The following is a 14,774-nucleotide window of genomic DNA, read 5'->3' on the forward strand; positions in this document are numbered from 1 at the left end:
GAAATCCGATGTTTATTTTTGTTTAAATATTTTGTTAATGTATGAACTTTATTTATATTAAAAAATCAATATTTGTACTATGTAGGTATTTTTATTTTACAAGATAATAACATCTAAAAAAATGTTTAAGTCCGGCTCTAGCCAAGGCAAAAGCCGCGTGGACCGTAGCGAGTGTCAGCGGCATCCCTACTACAAGCAAAAATGCCTCGCCTGCGTTAGTACACATGCACCGAACTCGCTTATTCAAGCCAATGTATTTTTATTGAAGTGCGACTGCTGGTTTCTTTATGCTGTGCTATTGGCAAACAAATGAAGGGGCTTATGAAGGGTTGCCAACTTTAGTAAGAAAATATGGATGCATTCCAGCTACCTCGGTTCCATCGGAACGAGTTTTTTCTACGGCAGGGAAGATTTTATGTGAAAAAAGAAACCGTTTAAAACCTAAAAATTTAGACATGCTTATTTTTTTGCAACAAAATAAAAACCTGTTCTCGTTTTTTTTAAATAAAATAAGTTCTTGTTTGTTTCTTTTTTTAACTGATGTAATGCGACATTTATTTTCTGTTAAGAATTTTTCCTTATTTTATTTTGTATTTTGTTTCATTAGATACACTTAAAATAATAATTTAAGTTTTTTCTGGTTTCTGCATTTATTTTTTATTTATTTTGAACCATTAAGCTTATAAAATTATGATGTTATTTATAAAAACATAGAATACCATAGATTTACCGCATTTATCCAGTTTCGATAGTACTATCGATGGGAACTGTGTGAATATCGAAAAATATCGATAGCACTTACTATCGATAGTATCCGACCACTAATTACAGGCGTCGTGTTTGACAAGTTGTCAAAAGATTCAGCTGACTGCTGACTTTCACTGTAAGCTTTTTACTACGTAGCAACCGGTGTAGGAAGGCGCTTTTATAGGTTATCTCAATCGTTAAAATACCACAAAATAGAATAAAATTGTAAAGGATTTTCTCGATTCAGTGAACGTGAAATTTATTAAGCATTAAAAACATCGTTTTGATTTATTGATTACGGGCGTCATATGTTTAATACACTTTCGAAGAGATTAGAGCCATATTTTTGCGAGTAAGCCTCTTACTCGGTTGCCTTACAATGTCTAAGCGTTACGTCATCATATGGTTGCGCTCGAATGACGTCATGTCTAACAGCTGTCAGAGTCTAAATATTAGTAAATATTAGAGATGGTCAAAACTCTTATTTTAACAGTTGCAACTGTTCTTGTTATTTTTTCACAACAGTTTAAAATAACAGGTTTCTGTTATTATTGTTATTTTGACATTTACTTGTTATGTATACAATACTTTTTGAATATAATGCCCCATAATTTTGTTTTAATATCTCTTTTAGTTAAGAAAATTACATTTAGAACTTACAAAGTTTAAAAGTTCTAATTTTCAATAAAAAACCTCCATTTTAATAGCGTTATTTAGCAATAAAATCTAAAATCATTGTTTTCGCACATAACCTCTTCAATGGGTCCCACCGCGGTAATTCCCCGGCAAACGTCAAACTAGTCAAAACAAAACACGAATTGTGTATATGGGCTGTGAGATCTAAAGCTAAAAGCTAGTTAAATTTCGTAATAGTAAATTTTTTGAGTGTTAGTGTGAGTGTAGTAAATGATTTGTTTGAACCAATTATTAAAAACTTGTCCAATTTAAGAACAATTAGATATCTCACCTGTAATAAATGGAAAGGTAAGAGTATAAGAAAATTTATGTTTTCTAATAATTAACGTCTGTACCAGAGAAATTAAAAACAAATGTTTAAAAGACTTTTTAATTTCCCTGAATTCGACCATGGAATATAGAACATAGAAGGGCAATTTTTTTCCGCTATTTATTAACGATTCTGTGGCCTGTAGGAAAATGATTTGCAATGATTGCAAGAATTCTAGAAACTAGTTCATTTATTTTTGTAGACAAAATTCAAAATTAGGTTTTTGTCTTTCAGGTCAAGTGAGGCAAAAAACCTTTTAAAGGGGAAAAAATTAATCATCTGGAATTTTTTTACACCAAAGGATGAAATTGTTGCCAGATGTAACTATTGTCGTCAAGTGTTATCTTACAAATCATCTATAAGTAATTTGAGGCAACATCTTCAAAGAAAACATCCGTCAATAAAGTTAGTGGAAAATCGTTCTACAACAATTTCAAATAATTCTCCTTCATATTGATCCAGTAGTAATTTACAATCAACGGTATCTACCGCTTTTGCCTCGATTCCATCCACGTCATCAGCACCCGTTCATTCACCCACCGCATCAACTACTTCAACACGCCCTGATTCACCTGCCTCATCTATTTTATCTGTTGCATCATCAGTCATAAATGAAAAGCATACAAAAAAGTTTCGACAAGCTGTGCTTTCCGTCCCAAAAAAAAAAGGTTTTTCGCAAAAAAAAAGCATTGATGATATACTCCTAAAATTAATAATCAAGGACTTTCAACCTTTTTCGATAGTTGAAGATGCAGGTTTTAAAGAGTTTTGTAATGCCCTAAACCCATCGTATTGTCTTCCCGGTAGAAAAACTCTATCGAATACATTACTTCCAGCGAAGTTCGAAGAAGTGTTAATTAAGGCACAAGAAAAACTTAAAACAGCCCAGGCAGTAACAATTACCACCGATTGTTGGACGTCCTCTAATAATGATGGCTTTATAGCCGTAACATCACATTTTATTGTTTTTGAAGGTGGTAGACAATGGTACAGTGAAAACATCTTGTCGGACTTGCATTGTCTTATTTATTTATTGTAACACGACGTTTCGGTTGGTAAGTATCTCCAACCGTTATCAAGTGTAAACTGACAGCAAACTACTATTCTATAGGCTTATATACTAGATGTGTGCAGCGATGTGGAAGGGGGGGGAAGGGAGGGAAAGTCATCCGTGAAAAAGAGTTGGAGGGGGGGAAGGACACGCGTCTCTCTAGACCCTACACTGTCCTGAGAGTAGAGGCTTCCAGATGTTGGGTATATCGACGCTTGGCTGGCTGAATCAGAATCAGAGGATCTTCAGCCAGCCAAGCGTCGATATACCCAACATCTGGAAGCCTCTACTCTCAGGAGAGTGTAGGATCTAGAGAGACGCGTGTGCTTTCCCCCCCTCCAACTCTTTTTCACGGATGACTTTCCCTCCCTTCCCCCCCCTTCCACATCGCTGCACACATCTAGTATATAAGCCTATAGAATAGTAGTTTGCTGTCAGTTTACACTTGATAACGGTTGGAGATACTTACCAACCGAAACGTCGTGTTACAATAAATAAATAAGACAATGCAAGTCCGACAAGATGTTTTCATCACATTTTATTGATGCAAATTTTGAAGTAAAGTCAGTATTATTAGAGGTTGGGCCTTGTAGTGAGAGCCATACAAGCAAAAATCTCGCGACGGACCTCAAACGGATCGATAATGAATGGGAAATCGAAAGTAAAATTTTACTAGTCATATCGGATAACGCGGCCAGTATTAAAAAGGCAATAAGTGATGAATTGAAATGGAAACATTTAGGTTGTTTAGCACATACAATAAACTTAATTGTTCAGGATGCATTAAAACTTGTCGATCCGCTTGTTGCTAAAGTTTCTAATATTGTTTCACACTTCAAAAGAAGTGCAGTTGCGAAGTGTAAGTTGGATGCCTATCAAAAACAAAATGGCAAAACTCCGAAAAAGTTGATCTAATCTGTAGTGACTCGTTGGAATTCTGTATTTTATAAGCTTCAACGATTCCTGGAACTTAAAGAAGAAGTGAGAACTACATTAGCTGCTTGAGGAAAAGAAAACTGGCCAATGCTCACAAATCAGGAGTTCGAGTATATTGATGAACTCATTCAAATACTTTCTGTTAAGTACGTTTTTGGATCCGAGATATAATAATATTGGATTCAGTAGCGAGTCAATTGGAGACCAAGCAAAAAAGATCGCAACAAATGCAATTACTGCATTAATAGAGCAAAAAAATCAAGAAAAAAACATCACTTTGGAAGAAAAAAGGCAACAGGTTTCGGAAACACCACAACCGTTTTCAATTTAGAATTCATTTGACAAGAAAGCTGCAAATATAAATCCGAGTCATTCGTCACAAGCATCATGCCATTATTGAAATTGAAAGATATTTGGAGGAGCCATTATTAGAACGTACCGAAAATCCATTAAAGTGGTGGAAAAACAATAGTTATAACTACCCCTTCCTAAGTGAACTAATAAAATTAAAATTTGGTACAGTAGCCACATCTGTACCTTGTGAAAGAATGTTTTCTCAAAAGGGGCAAATTATAGGCGATCGCCGAAATAGAATATCAAGTACAAAGGTAAAAAAGATTATGTTCATTAATCAAAATGATGATAAGTGTAATCCTGACTGATTAATACGAATTTATACCGATTATTTTTATATTTTTAGTTCAAGTTTCTATATTTTTTGTTAGATATTATTTTTTCTTATATGTAAAATGTTTTTTGAGTTTATGTTTTTTATTTTGTGTAACCAATTGCTCCTAATTTTACAGGTTATTAAAGTTGGTTACAATTTTTTACAACTATGCTTTTTATTTCAATTTTAATAACTTTAAGTTCACCATCGGATTTAAAAATTATCGAGAAAATTATTAAAAAGTTTAGGGATTGAACCCGGGTCGGCTGCATGCGCAGAACGTAATTTCATTACGAACTGCATGTACTCCCATTCAGTTTTTGCTATGCTACAACAATGTTTACAAGGTTAAAACCGGTTGCATATCTCAACTTCTATAGTTATTTTATACCTGTTATTTTAGACGAGCGACAACAGTTGCGTAATGTTGTTGAGGAATAACAGTTAAAAAATAACAGATCATTAAATAACAACCCATCTCTAGTAAATATTAGCTATACCTTTCATTGGTATTGCATTCGCTTTGGAGACTGACCTAAACCATGAAAACACCCATTTGTCTAAGTTTTCAAAACGTTTTGAGTCCAAATCCGATCTCATACATTTTAAGGATCAGATCAAGAGGAAATACTATAAACAAAAAAGTTACTGGCAGTATTAGCGGTCTCGGGAGACCGCTACACACACTTAACACTTAAAGCGCCTTAGAGCCAAACTACACGAGCGGAATAATCGCGGCTTATTTCACGCGGCGGGACGTGGCAATTTGCACATCGTAATCAAAACCGTGCTATCAAACGAGCGCAACTAGACGAACGGAAAATCCGTCGCGTTGTGTTCATCTCCGTCGGCGATGAGCGTATAGAACGCTCTTGATTGCGTTCATATCGTCGCCGCCGCAACGCAACACGTTGTTCAGTACGAAGTAAACTAGACGAGGTGACGGTGCGTGCGACGGATTCGTTGAGAGTACAAGCGAAGACGTTTGACATGGAAATGTTTATTTGCGAAATTGAAAAACGGCCTGGAATTTACGATATGAAAAGCAAAGACTATAGCAATAGGGATGTTAAGGCGAAAATGTGGGAAGAAGTGGCCATGGTTATGTACGAAAACTGGAACGAGTTACCGGTTCAGGAAATAAATAATTTAGGTAGATACAAACTAGGTATAGTTTATTCTTTTTTTTTGCATAATTTATACATTACGGTAAAAACAGTAATTACACTTTGTCATACTGATACAAAAGTTCTCCCTCTCGACTTACAAAATAATCTTTAAATTTTTCTCTAATCGCAATCCCCACAAACGGTCCTCCTGTGCCAATGGCTGGAATGTTTTCCATCAAGCAACTCGATTCGTTATTTGAATCAACTCCATCTCTTCTTTGTACAAAATTGTGTAACACACAAGCAGCTTTTGTAACGTCAGTGGCAAAATCTTCAGAAACCAGTATGTTGGTATGAAAAACCGTCCACTTATTGGACGGAGTATACCAAAAGTGCATTCAACATATCGGCGAGCCCGAGTTAATCGATAATTAAAAACTCTCTTTTCAATTGACAGATTATTTCGTGCATAAGGTCTCATCACGTTTCCACCCAAACCAAATGCTTCATCAGCTACAAAAACATGAGGGGTTGAAATATTTGGGGCGTTTGGAAGCGGTCTGTTTCCTGGTAGTTCAAGATTCTGTTGTGCCAACCTTCGACCGAAAACAGAAGATTTTAAAATATTCTTATCTGCTTCTCTGCCGTAAGCTCCCACGTCAATTGCGGTAAAGCATTAATCTGTATTAAAACAATAGAGAAATATTTTTTGTAGTTAAAATATTGCGTCCCTGTATTCGGAGGGCAAACAAGTCTGATGTGCTTGCCGTCGATGGCTCCCACACAATTGGGAAAATTACTTTTTCTGTAAAATTCTTCGGCTATTTTCGTCCACAATTCAGTATTGGGCTGTGGCATTTCCAACGGCTGTAGTTTATTCCATATTGCCACACAAGTTTGCCGAACAATCAATCTGATTGCACTTTTCGAAACTTAGAATACATATTCCAAAGCTGCAAAATCTGCTCCCGTTGCAATATACCTAAAACAATAGAAACAAATTTAAAACAATTCTTGTTTTTATTAAGTAATGTAAAATATTATTTGCTAATAAGTACAGGGTGGCCCAACAAAAATGTGGCACCATTATTTGTAATTTTCCTAGAATATTTTGAAAAAAAAATTGGGCCACACTGCATAATAGATATAGATTTTAACAATAAATAAAACGGATTCTCTATTGTTATAGGAAAAGAGCTGCAAACTCGATGGAAATCGTTACGAGATCAATTTCGAAAAGAGGTAAGAGCGATGAAACTAAAGAAAAAGAAGAAATATGTTTATTTTGATAACCTCCTTTTTCTATTGCCTACATTAGATATAAAAGAAACTGCATCTAACTTCCGCGATGATACAAGTAGCAATAAAATAGTAACAACAGTGCAAAGGGATGATACTGAGCTGGCTATTCCAGATGAGACACCACCATTGCATTCATCTCCTGTTCAGACACCTACAGCCGCAACTATTGTGTGACAATTTTGCACTTCAAAGTAAGAACGACCAGAAAGATACGTTTGGCAACAAAGCATTTTTAATGTCACTTGTGCCATTCTTAGATGCGATGTCAGAAGACAATATGTTCGAGTGCAGGGTGTCTTTTATGGACACTATTCGATTATACCGGTCTCTGCGTCTCATCTCTATGTCTCTATGCGCTCTCTCTATGTCTCAAGACTCTACACCATTTGATTTGTATCCAAACTCACAAAACTATGAAAATGAATAAATAAAACATACTTACCTTAATGTAATTACAAGTCTTTCCATTGGACCAATTTGCAACCCGCATGTTGGTATTATTTTTCTGTAAGTCTTCGCGTAGAAGGCCATAAAGTTCATGAAAGCTTTTTATGGACATTCGATAATATGAGTAAAATTTTTCTGGATACGTTCTGTGCTGATGAAACGTTTGCTGGAAATATCCTGTTGATAATCTCTCTCTTAATATTGGATGGACCCACCAACGTCGCTTCTTTTTTCTTTTTTTTAAATATAAACTTGCACATTCAACAGCAGCGCAACCTAACACATTAGGGTCCATTTTTTAACTGTGAATGTACCTACCCGATGCCGCGACGGAGAAAACGCTTTCTGTTTGCTGCCAATTCCAACGGAAATCCCGCCGCGTGAAATACGCCGCGATTATTCCGCTCGTGTAGTTTGGCTCGCATACGGTGACGTCATGACTTGATCGCTCGAATGAGATGTCTTAAAGACGCTTATAGCGGCTTACTCGCTAAAATATGGCTCGCTGAGTTTGACATTTATGGCTTTTACTATGTACCAACCATCTGTGGGAGTTTCAGGATATCCAACTTGCTAAACAAAAAAAAACACACGAAGTCGTCTATAGTAAAAAACAACAAAATTTAAACCGATTCCAAGCGGTCTATCGGTAATTACCGTTCCTAAATGGTATTAACCAAACACGTCCAAGCGGTTAGTTATAACCGCTTGAGATACGTGACGTCACCAATTAGCCCTTTATACGTCATCAATTTGGAACAGTAATTACCCACGTCCGGAGCTGTTTTCTAAACGTCAAATGTCAAAGATATTGAAATAAGTGCGGGAAAAAATAAATACAAACAACAAATTATTTCCTTTTTAAAAATGACAAAATTTATTATGTCTAATAAGTGTTCTTTTTTGATATTTATGTTTAAGAACTAATTACATATAATATTACTGGCGTCTGGGGTATTATTTAAAAACAAACAAAATTATGATAGTGACAGCTGACAAATTACGAAGTTACTTCAACCAAACACGTCCAAGCGGACACGATTGGTTATGTTATAAAGGGACTGTTCAAGGTGAACCAAGGGGTTAACCGCGGTTAAAACCGATAGATCACTTGAAATCGGTTATAGTTCCTAAAGGATTTTCACCATTACGCGGAAGTTATTATTATTTCCTTTTATTCGAAACAAAAAAGTTTTTATTAAAAAAGCAAACTAAAAGTTTTTTTTGTTCGAACGTTATGTTTTGGATTTACTATGACAAGCATGTTTGACGGAAGTGGTCATCCTTCTTGAACAATTATAGGTTTCGCTACGTAGCAACGTCTATTGGAATCGTAGGTTGCTAATGGATATTTGAATCGTTAAAACACCACAAAATATATTTAAAATGTAAAGAATTTTCGTCTTGGAGTAAATATTACAGTTTTTATGAATGTTGTTTTGATATTTCGATTTCAGACGTCAGGTATTCGGTTAAGGGATGAGCTAACTTTGAGGTTTGTACAAGTTATTCAAATTGCTTAAAAAAAACACTCTTACATAAGTAGTCTGTAAAAATATCAAAATCTAATTAAAATGTGAATCTACCTCTGCGTGGACCGATTACCAAAACGAATAACGGAATGTGATAGATGTGGCTTCTGATATGTAGCAACTTCTGTAAGTTATTCAAGGTTGCTGCAGGTTATTTGAATAAACTGCCAGTAGATGACTAATAAAAATACTTTCATTTAAAAGGATTTATGAAAAACTTCATGCAAATTAAAATCAATAATTTATTAAAATAAATATATTATTTACAACCTTTTGTACATTAAACTTTTCTTAAAACAATAATGACAACTATTATTATACCGCAATAAACTGATATCATTAAAACAAATAGATATATACAAATCAATACTTACAAAAAATACTATAGTACAATATTTACAAAGTCAAAAAAAACCCAGGGTAATCATGAAATTGATAATTGACAAATACGAGTTAAAAATGGTATGGCTTTTCACAATTCAAATATCAACTAGACAATAATTTACTAATTAACAAAATCTAATTATATAAACTCTAAACCTTCATATTTAAGATCTGAAACAAATGAATCCTCCAAAAGTATTTCACCTTTAATAGTAAAGGCAGTAATGTAAGTGGCAGTTTTCCCTTCCAGTTCTTCAGTTTTTAAGGCCACTATAACATAGTCATCTGAAGTGGGTACAAATTTGAAACTCGAAAACCCTTTTGTATTCACATTCTTAAGCTAAAATATAAAATTTTCAAAAATTCACCTTCACTACAATATAAACAATTACCTCAACAACTTGAACATCATACATATTGCTATCGGCAGTCAGCAGTACATTACAGCCCCTTCTTTCATCTAAGGAATCACTATATTGCTCTTTACTACATCTTCTGGGTAAAAAGAACCATCTTCTGTGATAATCTGACCATGCACCACTCTCATGTATCATATATCCAGGCCAAAATATGCCCAAAGACTCCCTTAATCTGTTATATTCCTTTACCCAGTTTATATGAGATACCTAAGGGGAAAAATTATATATTTCTTTTAAAATAAAAACTATCCACTTACAGCTCCTTGAGGACTAACAGTTTTTATATATTGCGGATCATGACTTTGAAAATCACCCTTTTCATTTGTCCATTCCTTTCCCATCGACCCTACATAAAGCATCTCATTTTTAACTGTTGCCCATTCAGACTTAAAACCTTTTCCTGAACTAAAAACACAAGCAGTTGGGTGTCATTTTTAGGGAATCTTTCTCCACTTGAGACATAATTTAGGTTTTCCTCAGTATTTTTTAATTTCCAAGTTATTTTTTGCAATTTCTTTCAGTTAATTCATTACTACTACTTTTCTGGATTAGGCGTTGTTCTGTATTTATTTATTTTTTCTTTTAAAAAATAAACTCAAAATATAAATTATATACAGGGTGTCTGAAAAGTCAACGATAATACTGAAGGGGCTGATGGAGCAACTCATAAGCACCCAGAAAAACATAAAATGACCTTAGTAAAAAATCGATGGTTTTCGAGATATTGGCACTTTAGTGGAAGTCACCAAAATCCTACTCTTAACGAGATTTTCGATTGTCACGCCTTAAAAATAGATATTTTTTAGAATCTCTTTTTAGCTATGCAACACTGAATAGCCATTTTACTGATCAAAGACAAACATTAAACTAAACGGCCAAAAAATTTAATAAGAAATCTATTCTAAAATAAAGTATTACTTATTTTTATTTTTTAAACTTTGAATTTGACCGCTCATACTGGACCGAAAAATTGTACGGCAACCCGGCTAATACCTTAAAAAGTTTATTCATTTAATCTACTTTTTAAAATTGCCTAAATGTTTTTTTAACAGTTTACTATTATTGTGTTATAGTAAAAAATAACCCTAATGCACCTTATGATATCATTGTAAAAAAATTAAACAAATTTTTAAGTTATGTTTAAAATGTTTTTATTTAACTTAAAAAAATCAAGAGCGAGGTAATTCTTATCACCATAGCAATAAACAACAAACATTTTTGGAATTTACTTTGTTTACAGTATTCCGTGAACTAACTACTTTTTTGCTTGTATCCTAACGTTTCTGTTACCTTTTGCTTTGGATTTGTTTTTGAGTTCATTTTCCTGTGGACTGTGTTCTTTGAGCCGTTTGTTTTATTGGTTAATCATTTGTTATGCTCTTGCCGTATACCGCCCAAGAATATGCAAACATGCATCTCATTTATGGGGAATGCAGAGGAAATGCTCTAGCAACATCTAATCTTTATCAAGAAAGATATCCGAATTTGGCCCGATATCCTGACTATCGTGCATTTATTAATGTTCACCGCTCATATTCCGAAGGCAGAATGCCTCATGCTCCTGTTCGAGAGGGAAGACCTCGTATTGATTATGTCGATCAAGTTTTAGAAGAAATTGAAAATGATCCGACTACTTCGGCACGAGCAATCGAAAGAAGAACAGGGATACCGAAATCGGTAGTAAACGACATCACTAGGTGATTTCAATATCACCCTTATCATGTTCAACGAGTGCAAAGCCTACTGCCTCGAGACTACGAACCACGCCTACAATTTTGCCGCAGAATGTTGCAAAAAAATCAAGAGGATCCGAATTTTTTAAATAATATACTGTGGTCGGATGAGAGTACATTCAAAAAGGATGGCTTTATGAACATGCACAATTTGCACACTTTTGCATTGGAAAATCCCCACTCTATTCGAGAAGAAAGGTCACAGTACCGATTTAAAGTAAACTTGTGGACCGGTATCTCGAACGGACGTGTAATTAGCCCATTCAAATTACCAGAAAATTTTAACTGGCAGGCTTATTTAGATTTTTGTCGAAACATCTACCAATTCTTTTAGAAGATGTTCCTTTGGCCAGTCGCCGAATAATGTGCTTCCAAAATGATGGTTGCCCGTTACATTATGCCCATGAAGTTCGTCGGTATTTAAACCAAACATACCCAACAGATGGATCAGCCGACTTGGTCCAATTTTATGTATTTATTTTATCTCTAGGCGTAAACCCCCTCGATTTTTTTTACTGGGGTTGCATAAAAGAAAAGGTTTATGCAAGACCAATAAATAATATTGCTGAATTACGGGAGCGAATAAAAGATCTTAACTCTGCCAGGAATGCAAGATGGATCAATAGGTCATTTATTAAAAGATGCCTGCATTCGCGTTGATGGTAGACAGTTCGAACATATTATTTGATTTTTAAATTTTTTTTTAAGTTAAATAAAAATATTTTTTGAACATAACATAATTATAAATTTGTTTTATTTTTTTCATAAGGTAGATTAGGTTTATCTTTCACTCTATCACAATAAGAGTAAAGCTTTTTTTAAACATATTGGGTAATTTGAAAATTAAATTAAATGAGCAAACTTTTTAAGGTATTAGCCGGGTTGCCGTACAATTTTTCGGTCCAGTATGAGCGGTCAAATTCAAAGTTTAAAAAATAAAAATAAGTAATACTTTATTTTAGAATAGATTTCTTATTAAATTTTTTGGCCATTTAGTTTAATGTTTGTCTTTGATCAGTAAAATGGCTATCCAGTGTTGCATAGCTAAAAAGAGATTCTAAAAAATATCTATTTTTAAGGAGTGACAATCGAAAATCTGATCCAAGAGTAGGATTTTGGTGACTTCCACTAAAATACCAATATCTTGAAAACCATTGATTTTTTACTAAGGTCATTTTATGTTTTTCTGGGTGCTTATGAGTTGCTCCATCAGCCCCTTCAGTATTATCATTGACTTTCCGGACACCCTGTATATGTATATAAGGTTAAGACAAGCAATTTGATAATAAATAAACTTAAATAAAATACTTTTAACTTTGACACCACTTTAGTCTTTTTACTAACCTTCCATTTCCATCACCCAGCAATATCCATGGCACCATTTTTTCTTCTTGAACCAATTCGAACACAATTCCAGTCCTGTCATCAAAAGTCAACAGTTTTCCATCAAAAACAACCAACTCTGATAATTCCATCCCTCTGCCTTTTAAAGAGTAGCTGCTTTTCAATGTATTGGGCTCAGAATGGTCCCATGTTACCACTACATTGTGACTAGAAGGGTTGTAACTTAAATAGCCTGTTTTCAAGTATGAGTACCATGTGTCTTTTTCATTTTCACTTTTTGATTTGGTGTCTAAATCTGCTATGATACCTGGGTGGGGCAATAGGTATATTAGTTCTATATGATGAACCAGATTAGTACTTACCTATCCTAAAACTATACAAGGAACCACTTTTAATAGGCTTTGTTAAAGGGTATGTGTGATTGTAGGGAACAGTGGTGCTTACAGGTGAACTCTTTAAGGCACCACCACCGGCCTTTGGGTACATATACAAAATAATCAAAACCACTATACCAGTGAATCCTATAAGGGTAATAAATTGGGTTTGGCCTCTCATCGTTTTATTTACAATCCTAAATGCGGGCTGAGATCTTAAAGCTTTTCGCCACTCTCTGGAAGGAACCGTCTCCTCTTCGTCTAACAGGTTCACCCTTATGTTATCCATTAAACTTAATTGGCTTTTTTTTGTAAATTCAGGTGGTTGGCACTTATCGGAATTCGGTTCCCACGTTGTTTGACGATATCATATTTGCTTTTGGTGGCATTTTTGTAAAAAAAATTATACGTGGATATATTTGTGGAGGTCTCAAGGGTAACAAATTATAACCTCACTTTTTGTTTGGGTATCCGTCATTTGTCACCGCGTCAGCTGATTGTACTTTGACAAGAAAAATTAAACGATTCCAAGCGGTCTATCGGTAATTACCGTTCCTAAATGGTATTAACCAAACACGTCCAAGCGGTTATAGTTATAACCGCTTGAGATACGTGACGTCACCAATTAGCCCTTTATACGTCATCAATTTGGAACAGTAATTACCCACGTCCGGAGCGGTTTTCTAAACGTCAAATGTCAAAGATATTGAAATAAGTGCAGGAAAAAATAAAAACAGACAACAAATTATTTCCTTTTTTAAAAATGACACAAAATTTATTATGGCTAATAAGTTTTCTTTTTTGATTTATGTTTAAGAACTAATTACATATAATATTACTGGCGTCTGGGGTATTATTTAAAAACAAACAAAATTATGATAGTGACAGCTGACAAATTACGAAGTTACTTCAACCAAACACGTCCAAGCGGACACGATTGGTTATGTTATAAAGGGACTGTTCAAGGTGAATTAGGGCTGCCATTCCTCCCGATTTAGGCGGGAGTCTCCCGATTTCTTGTCAACCCTCCCGCCTTTTATTTTAAATTATAAGTCTCCCGCAACCTCCCGCTTTCATAAAATTTTACGCCATTTAAATCGATACGTTAAATATATCGATACGTCTCTCACATTCCTCCATTTCTAAAAGATCGCCCCCTTTCGTAGACAGTTGAAAATACTTATGACATTGATATTGACATTATAAAAACCGGTGATTCCCATAGATGATCGTAGCAGCAGCGAGCTCGGTATTAGTTCTCATTAGTTTTTCGTTCGCCAGAAGTGAGAAAGTTAAGTGAGTTTTTTGAATTTCTTTACGAGATAGACTTTGCAAAATATGACTTTAAGCTCAAGTAGTAGTGAATCGGAAATAGACTGGCTTGGCCTTGATCAAAATGAAGAGATAGAGGACGGGGTAGAAGATTACGGCAATATATCCGATACCGAATCGCTGCCGGGAACAAGTAAAACATCGCAACAAATACGGAAGCATAAGCATACGATCGAGGAAAGCAAAAACACACATCAAGGAGTAAAAAGGAAAAAGTGGGATGTCAAATTTAACAAAGTTTGGAAAGAAAAATATGATTGGATTTTTGAAGGTAATTTAAATACTGAGGCACAATGTCGAGCGTGTCGTTGTCAATTTTCCATTAAACACGGCGGGGAAAACGACATTGTTAAACACTTGAGGACAGAAAAACACACTCAAAATGTTA

The 14,774-nt window shown here is 34.7% G+C and overlaps 1 protein-coding gene across 1 annotated transcript; it reads right to left on the reverse strand.

The window, feature by feature from the left end:
* Positions 1-9,028: 9,028 nt before the first annotated feature.
* Positions 9,029-13,526, reverse strand: LOC126738349 (apyrase). Its single transcript, XM_050443635.1, has 5 exons — positions 13,043-13,526; positions 12,681-12,987; positions 9,861-10,008; positions 9,577-9,810; positions 9,029-9,524 (listed from the first exon to the last, which is right to left on the reverse strand). Exons 1-5 carry the CDS (start codon positions 13,341-13,343, stop codon positions 9,324-9,326), a joined length of 1,191 nt encoding a protein of 396 aa, XP_050299592.1. The 5' UTR covers positions 13,344-13,526; the 3' UTR covers positions 9,029-9,323.
* Positions 13,527-14,774: the final 1,248 nt, after the last annotated feature.

The sequence above is a fragment of the Anthonomus grandis genome, chromosome 1 (assembly GCF_022605725.1).
Source record: "Anthonomus grandis grandis chromosome 1, icAntGran1.3, whole genome shotgun sequence".
Lineage (NCBI taxonomy): Eukaryota > Metazoa > Arthropoda > Insecta > Coleoptera > Curculionidae > Anthonomus > Anthonomus grandis.